General features: G+C 35.5%; 2 protein-coding genes and 1 pseudogene across 2 annotated transcripts; 2 read left to right on the top strand and 1 right to left on the bottom strand.

Moving 5' to 3' along the window:
* The first annotated feature begins 216 nt into the window (after window positions 1–216).
* On the top strand, window positions 217–3,303 carry LOC143618772 (nifU-like protein 4, mitochondrial). Its single transcript, XM_077090871.1, has 5 exons — window positions 217–455; window positions 2,223–2,384; window positions 2,465–2,640; window positions 2,720–3,034; window positions 3,115–3,303. Exons 1-4 carry the CDS (start codon window positions 278–280, stop codon window positions 2,843–2,845), a joined length of 642 nt encoding a protein of 213 aa, XP_076946986.1. The 5' UTR covers window positions 217–277; the 3' UTR covers window positions 2,846–3,034; window positions 3,115–3,303.
* A 2,599-nt stretch (window positions 3,304–5,902) lies between these two features.
* Window positions 5,903–6,319, bottom strand: LOC143618687 (peroxidase 43 pseudogene; annotated as a pseudogene).
* A 1,381-nt stretch (window positions 6,320–7,700) lies between these two features.
* LOC143618414 (zinc finger A20 and AN1 domain-containing stress-associated protein 5-like) lies at window positions 7,701–8,236 on the top strand. The gene has a single exon (XM_077090642.1). The coding sequence runs from the start codon at window positions 7,701–7,703 to the stop codon at window positions 8,190–8,192; it is 492 nt and encodes a 163-aa protein (XP_076946757.1). The 3' UTR covers window positions 8,193–8,236.
* The last annotated feature ends 541 nt before the right edge of the window (window positions 8,237–8,777 follow it).

Consider the following 8,777-nt stretch of genomic DNA (forward strand, 5'->3'; position numbering starts at 1 on the left):
GGTGGTGGGGCTGCGATGGTGAGTGGTGTCAGGTTGGGTGGAGATGGGGTTGGGTATGGTAGAGTTCTCTGTTTATTTTCTCGTGTACCAAACAAAAGAAATGATTCTCATTCTCCATACCAATTCTCTTTCTCTACAATTCCATTTCCATTTCTATTTTCTCTCCATTTCCATTCTCTGGACCAAACACCCCCTAATATTCTTCTTTTCACAACCAAACCAAACCAAACCAAACCAAACATTTCTAATAGTTTGAAAGATAATATTCGCGGTGGTGATGATGAGGGGTTTACGGAGGTTATTAGCAGCGCATCGACTCAATCCTCGACCGAGATTGGAAGCTGCACGCCGGTTATTATCACTTTCTTCTTCTTCGAATAATATTATCTCTTGTTTCACTTCTCCAGTTTCAACACCTTCTTCGTACACGTCATCTGGATTAACCAGTTTTCTAGGTTAGTTAGTAGCGTTGTTTTCTTATCTGTTAATGTTTAAATTGATTTTCTTTTAATGATTAATTGGGAAACTTTGACCTAGAATTTGATAATTGAAGTGAATTGATTGGGATATGATTAAGAATATGTATATTATTTGATTGGGATATATTAACTGAATTCAGTTGCTGAAATTGAATATGTGGAAGCTAAATAAATGCTAATTCAATATCTTATATTAATGAAACAGTGTGGTTTAGCTATGAGATTAGGCTTGAATCACTAGCTTAAACGTTTGAGATTAGATAACGGTCCGGTTTGAGATTGGACATGTTTTAAATAATTATTAGTTTGATATCGTGTTAGTTATGTGTACACATGCCAATTGAATGCTTGGTGGAATGTATATTGAGCTTTGGACTTGTGAGTAACTAGTTTAGGGATGGAAAAGGATATAACTATGTAAAAAGAAAATTTTGAAAGTGGAACTTGCTTTTAGGTGTGTAAACGAGCCGAGCCGAGCCGAGCCCGAGTTCAACTAGGCTCAAGCTCGGCTTGTTTTGACTTACGAGAGCTCAGCTCATGAGTTGTTTTTTCAAGCTTGGGCTTGTTTATTATGTCTTAGTTAATTCATATACGTTTTAAATACTTTTATATAATTTGAAATAAACGTTTACAAGCTTAAGCTCGGCTCGAGCTCGGTTATGCAGTGTAAAATTAATACATACAAGTCAAAAAGAGGAAAACCATAAAAATACACAAGGCCCCTTAAGGCTCGACAAACCTAAACGAGCTTTCCTTACAAGGCTCGAGCTCGGGCTCGATAACTAAACAACCTTTATTTGAGGCTCGAGCTCGAAAAATTTCCGCTCATTTGCACCCTCGCTTCACTAGTTCACTTGCCTTACCTTTAAAACTAAGATCATTCGATGATTCTCATGATATAGACTGCATACTTCTTTGTTAATAGTTATATATTGATCTATTATGCAAAAAATAACCTTACTTTTCTCAAGAATAGTAGCCAATGACAAAATGATCCTTTTTTTTACAATTGGATTATTACCATAACTTTATATGGATATAGACTGTGCGTCGGTGCATGTAGTGTTAAGTCATGCTTTACATATTGTTTGTTGATATGAAAGATTCTTGGCGTATATAAAATGGAAAGCATGATGCCACCTTCAAGGCAGACTTTAAGTTAATCAACAAAACTTTTGTAAGATGTCATGCTATGTGAAGCTGTAACTAATGGGGATAAATACTCTTTCAATGGTTGTTATAACTTATAATGGCTCGTGATAGTGGTCTCTAGTGCAGTTACTGTTGGGTAGGTGAAATCTGTTTATCTTTTTGAATTTTACATGCTTTATTTTTTCTGTTAGCTATCTTGAGGCTTTAATGATTAGTTCCCCATTGTTATTTGAAGTACATGTTCACTTTTATACGTGTAAATAAATAGTGTTGTCTATAATGACCGATGTATTAGGTATTGATAACAAGTTTTATTTTCAAGCTTGACTGGTTATATAAGTTTTAACTGATAGTTGGACACTTGGATCTATATACATAATGCAAGTTACACAACATACTTTATAATTAGGGATGGGCTTAATTCAATGTCTTAGAGAAGAATGCCGGTACAAGGAAATAGTTGATTTTTTCATTGAATCTCGCAATAATTAGGAATATAATGATGATTGGTTGCAGATAATTTTATTTTGGTTTGTTAAATAAAAGGTCATCTACTCTTGCAAATTGACTCATTCTGACATCGATTGACAGGTCAGAAGAGGACGATGTTTATTCAAACACAATCCACTCCTAATCCTTTATCATTAATGTTTTATCCCGGGAAGCCAGTGATGGAAGTTGGGAGTGCAGACTTCCCAAATGCCCGTACAGCTATGAATTCACCATTAGCAAAGGCCCTTTTTGGAATTGATGGTGAGGTCATCTTGCTATACTATTATTCATGGTTATATAGATGACCTAATGACATTAAAATTATTATGCTGCTGGTTCAGGAATTACTCGTGTGTTCTTCGGTTCAGATTTTGTAACTGTAACAAAGTCAGAAGATGCTTCGTGGGATTTTCTAAAACCTGAAATATATGCAGCAATTATGGACTTTTACTCATCTGGGCAGCCACTCTTTCTGGATGCAGCCACTTCAGCTTCTATGGATACAGCCATCCATGAAGTAACTGTTTTTCTGTTGCAGTTATTAAGTGTATTTTTGATCTTTAAAGTTACCAATCATTTGTCACATAATGTTTTAGGATGACTCAGAAACTGTTGCGATGATTAAAGAGTTATTGGAAACTCGGATACGACCTGCTGTGCAGGATGATGGCGGGGACATCGAGTACATAGGATTTGACCCTTATGCTTCTTTGATAATCTGATTATTATATATAACTAAATAAATATAGATGATATTGTTCATTTAACACATTTAATATGCCAATTTGTTTATTGGCAGAGAATCTGGAGTTGTGAAGCTAAAAATGCAAGGAGCATGTAGTGGTTGCCCAAGCTCGTCTGTCACTTTGAAATCAGGAATTGAAAATATGCTTATGCATTATGTGCCAGAGGTAACTGTTATTAATATCTGCTGCTTGTTTTCTTGTTTAGCTTTTGATCCGTTTGACCTTTTGACACACTTTTTTTGCAGGTTAAAGCAGTGGAACAGGAATTTGATGCTGAAGATGAAAATGGAGAATTAAGGAGCCAGTTGGACTGAGGTAACTGTATTTTGCTTGTTGATCAAGTGGACACCCAATACGAGTAAGAAACACAAAAATTTGGAACCAAGTTTTTCAAAGTTGGTTTTGTGACCATTTTATGCAACTTTGTTTTGATCGATAGATGTAACTTTTGATAATTGTTCACATATAGGCTATAGTAGCAGCTGATCCATGGACGTTTTAGGTTTATTATTAGACTTGTTTGCATTTGGACTTTGAAATTTTTTCTCTCCTTGAATAAGCATTTGATCATAAAACGCAAGGGCCCGTTTGTATCTTATTGCTGTGTTTTGAGTTGTATTTGATTTGGAGCCCTGAAATTGTTGAAACAACTTGATACTGAGCCCTAAAGAACCAGCATAGTAGGTTGTAGGTAGAGGCGATTGTTTCAACTAGTGATATATGAATGAGTCCATTTACGTTGTGAATTCCGGCAAAATAAATAAATAAATACATTAAATTGTGTGGTTTGTCAAACACTTAAACCATTACCCCTTTTTACGGAGAAGTTAGCGAGAATTCTTATACTTACATGACAGTTACGTTTTCACTTTTTACTTAGGGGCTGTTTGGTTCATTTAGATCTGAATGGGTCAGATCTGAATGAGCATCTGTCCCATTAAGCAACAACAGTAGGTCTGAATGATTCAGACATAATTTTAACCATACAGATGTTTTTCTGTTTGGAACCAAACAGTCTAAAGTCTGAATTAATCAGATGTTTACCATTCAGATGTAAACAAACAGCCCCTTAAACTACTACACTCTTAAAGAAATTAGTAATAGTCATTTTAAGTGTATTTTTAGCATATAAACCTAAATAATAGTCATAGTGGCATTGGAATAATTTGAACTCTTGTAATCTCATGTTACATTAATGTGTATAAGATAAGAAAAGCTAAGATGGTGTTTTGGTTAAAAATTGAACGTGTACAAATATTACTCGTTTTGACCTGTTGCATAACCCACTTAAGCGTGCCTGTTTTCCTTCCTCTGATACCAGGAATTTAGAAAATGAAGCAGAAAGAAGTGCGTAAATGTTGTAGGGCGTAGAAAATATTCGGGTTAAACTTGTTTATCCAATAACAACATATAATGTTTGAACCTAAAACCTACGGGTAACCTTACCTGTATAATGGTATTACTCAATCATTTGAGAGGGACTTCACACTTTACATGCTTAGTACTTTGTCCGGCTCTATAATTAAGCTTTTTTCTCTTTTTTTTTTCTTTTTAATTATGCATTGTTTTTGTGGAATTTGATTCTTGTTTTATTATGGTTGAGAAGTCACAATCATGTCAGTATTGTGGGAACCTTTTGTTGTTATATTTGGTGAAAATATTTTTAGCAATTCTCCGTAAAGGGATGTGATATTGACCGTACAGGCTTATGACACTATAAACCACGCGTGATTGACAAGTGTATATAGTGAACAAGAAAATAACTTTTTCCAGCCTATAGGTGTTGTATAGTGCTTCAATAACTCGTTTAGAGCCTAACATAACATAAAACCTATATGACTCGCAAAGGGTCTATACGACCGTATATAATCCTTTTGCAGAACGTGTCAGAATGCACTTTGATTGACTGGTACACGTAGCATGATGAGGGCTATGAGTCTATACAAGTTGTATAGCCTTATACGACCCGACCCGACCCGACCCGTATTGACAGTTTTTTTTTTCAAATTTCTAAGCTTAAAACATGAAAGATTTATGTGATGTTTTATATTTTATAAGGTTAGGCCGAAAGTAGTTTGAGTGAATATAATATCAGGATTTGAGCTTAAAATGTGAAAATTTTGTCGGTTTATAAGATTCTACCGACAGTTTTTTGACTTAATGTAATATTGGGATTTAAGATTCTACTGAAAATAATATAAATAGTTGTATAAGTTAGTTAACTTTTATCGTTCTTGTTCTTGTTCTTGTTCTTGGTTCTCTTATTATCTAGATTAATGTAGTAGTATAATAAGTTTTAAACGAATGGAGTATATTACGTTGATCTTGGACGGATATTATCAAGAAAGTAACTTTGGTGAAAGTTGTGGGTTTACTGATGGTGACAATTGTGGAGTTACTGGTGGGGAAAATTCTGGAGTTGTCTTCAGTGAAAATAAAAGCAACATATCCGTTTTTTCTACCGATAAGGCAACGCTAGGATGTTTCGTGCTATATGATGTTTCTCAATATACCAGTGCCATTGAGGATTTGGGGGGTAATGGATTGAACAAATTCAAATTTCTAACATTCTATTAATCTTAATTCTGTTTAGTAGAAAAGAGACTACTAGCAAGCCGCAAGAATCCCGGCAGTAAAAGAAAAGAAAGAAAGCACCACAACATGAAAGATACTCCAAGTGCAAAACAAACAAACACTCAAACTACAACGGAAAATTAAGTAAATTGCACCAATTTTCCCACTCTATGTGTCTACGGCTCCCTTTCATGATCCAAAGAAAAGACTTTGTCTGGATATCTATCACCATCTTGTCCACTGAAACCTGTTTGTTCTTGAAAATTTTATCGTTTTGTAATTTCCAAATGAACCAACACGTTATACCGGTTATTGCATGAATTTGCACGATCTCTTCTTCATTGCATTTGCACTCCTTTGGATAATCCAATAGCTTTTTGACTTCATCTATATGAGAGGGTACCGGTAGTTTAATCCAAGAATGGACTATGCCACAAAATGTTTCAATTATTTTACTAGTTACTTATAATTATACTCCTTTGGCGCCACTCTCCCTCTACGTGTAATGGTGATTGGCGCCGGCTTGTGGTGATGTGGAAGCGGGCTAACGCCTACATGGCCAGTCTTCATTGGTAGACCGTTGTTACTATAAAGTAAATGATTAAGAAAATGATTTGTAAATCCTAAATACGAGTCCAGAATACGTCTCGTCACTGGATCGTCCATCAGCTCCGCATCAGATTGTAACACTGCAAAGCCGTTCCTGATGTTTTCTAGTATCTGAGTGTCAAAAGTCTCACCGCTATTATGATCCATCGGTACCCTGAAATTTATGTCTCCATTTGGAGGGCAGGCGTCCATCAGTTCTGGAAGGAGATCCTCATCTATGCTCGGGTCTGGACCACCATGTGGCGAGGAATTGTAGAGCCGATCCATAAGGAAGAAGCACGCGGTTGTACCAATAGTATGGGCACCCTTATATTTGTTTGTTTGTTTCACTCGTCTTCATCTAGATATTTGTCTGGTCGTCTTCATCCAGGTATTGTTGCTTTTAATCTTGGGTTTGTGTTGCTTTTGATTGTTTATCCTATCGCACACGATAAGTAGAATTGAGATAAATCGTTTGTGTGCATTTATTTGATACGTAAGTAGGTTTTTAAGCAATAAAATAAATAATAATGCGGTTACGTAAGTAGTGACATATTACACAAATTGATTGTTTTAGCCACATATAACGCTGATTTCTAAGTTTTCCCTATTCTTTATTACTCGCATATTTTATTAACAATTTAGTTAGCTACATCTATCAATCATGTTTCTATTTCCAATCACGAAACTCATTACTAGTTTGACTTTTCTTGAATAATGCAATTTAGTGACTCATCACATACGATGATTCAAATCAATATATTTTCTTAAAGAAACAAACATCATTTTACCGAGTCAAATAAAATAGATCATTTATTTGGGAAGAATCAATAAAAGAATTTCTTTATATCACTTCTAAGCATTTTATTTCGTATGTTATTTTGTAGGACTAAATGATACATGAATAGATTACAAAATATATTTTTTCTTGTCGTTCTTTTTTTCTATTAAAAAAAAGACTATTAAAATTAATCAAAAGGGCTTCGAATCACTGTGAATATATCAAAATTTCTTAGTAATAGTTAATGTCTGCTCGCGTGATTTGAAATAGAGTGCTATTACTCTATCTAAATCTAAAAACATGAAGCAATCCAGCTAAGAACTTTTAATTGATATTTGAAATAGACGAATTATCGAATACAACAAACAAAAAACATACCTCAACGATGTCTAGTCTAACTGGTTGGAAGTGAGAAGGTTTAACTACTTATGTAGAGTTCTAGTCCTGGAGATCTCAAGTTAAATTCCCGACTTATATGCACATTCTTAAATATAGACAATACCACTATAACACGGATTCAAAGACGAGTAAGATTGTTGTAAGCCTGAAAACCAGTTTAATAAAATAATAATAAAAATAAAAGAAAAACAAAAAGTATGGGTAATGAATTGACTAGAAAAAGTCAAACTTGACTCCTCCTACCTTTGAGGCAATCATATTGAATATTGATACCATTTCTTGGAATCTTCGTATAACCACGTATCCCAATACCTTCACCACCGTTTATTCATTCCTTGTTTTCTCCTCTTTTAGACATTTCCACAAACACATATATTTCTTTCCCAATTAATCTCCCACCTTCCCATAATTCAATTACTAATTTTATATTTTCTCCTGAGATCTTAATACGTGATCCTCGCCTACCTACTTGATTGATTCTTCCCAATAATGGCCGAAGAACAGAATTGGGAAGAACCAAACAACCACACGCCCTGCGCCAACAATTGCGGCTTCTTCGGAAGCCCAACCACGCTCAACCTATGTTCCAAGTGCTACAAAGACCATTGTTTAAAGGAACATCATATCTCAACGGCCAAACTGGCCGTTGAGAAAAGCCTGTCCCTGCCAGAAACATCCACATCCACCTCAACCTCCTGTCTGGCTACCTCACCTGCACCTGCCACCGTGTCATCTGACACGGTGGTAGATGAGCCAGAGCAGGAGGTGGTGGTTGTGAAACCGCAGCTGAAGAATAGGTGCGGGTCGTGCAGGAGGCGCGTGGGGCTCACGGGGTTCACATGCAGGTGCGGGACCACATTCTGTGGGACCCACAGGTACCCGGAGCAACACGCGTGCAAGTTTGATTTCAAGACAATGGGGAAAGAAGCGATCGCTAAGGCGAATCCGGTGATCAAGGGTGAAAAAATGGAGAAGATTTGAGATCACACATCAGCCGTTGATTTGGGTGCAGGGTGGGGGATTGAATGAATGAATGAATGTTTATAAATTGTTAATATTTCTATGTTATTGTTATTGTTAAATGTTATATATATTAATATCATTGTTGTGTAGTATTCTTATTTTCTTTCATCTTCAACTAAAGAATTGTGAACATCATCATTATAATAAAGTATGATATAATGTAACCTTAGACGTATTCACAAAGTAACTTAGACGTATTCACAAAGTGCAACAAAAGTTTGTTTACAAGTTGTTTAGGTGCTTTTAATACCCGATACCTTTCTTGGAGCGTGCTACATCATTTGTGTCTTTTGTACTACTCGTCTATTGCATCATACCTTTGTGGCTTTGTTCCTCTTAAGGAGGAGGTATAGTTTTCGTGTTGCGCCAATTGTAGGACCGATCGTTACAATTTGCTTTGGGAACAACCGATTAAGCGACATGATTTTTTTCAATCATTTTTTCTAGTTTGGAAAGAATACCTTGTTTTATACTTTAACTAGTTTGAGCCCGTGTATTACACGGGAAATTGATGAACATTTTAAGATTTGAACATTTATCAAA

The sequence above is a fragment of the Bidens hawaiensis genome, unplaced genomic scaffold (genome assembly GCF_021521415.1).
Source record: "Bidens hawaiensis isolate Kalapana, Puna unplaced genomic scaffold, B.hawaiensis_p1.1 tig00002338_1, whole genome shotgun sequence".
NCBI lineage: Eukaryota > Viridiplantae > Streptophyta > Magnoliopsida > Asterales > Asteraceae > Bidens > Bidens hawaiensis.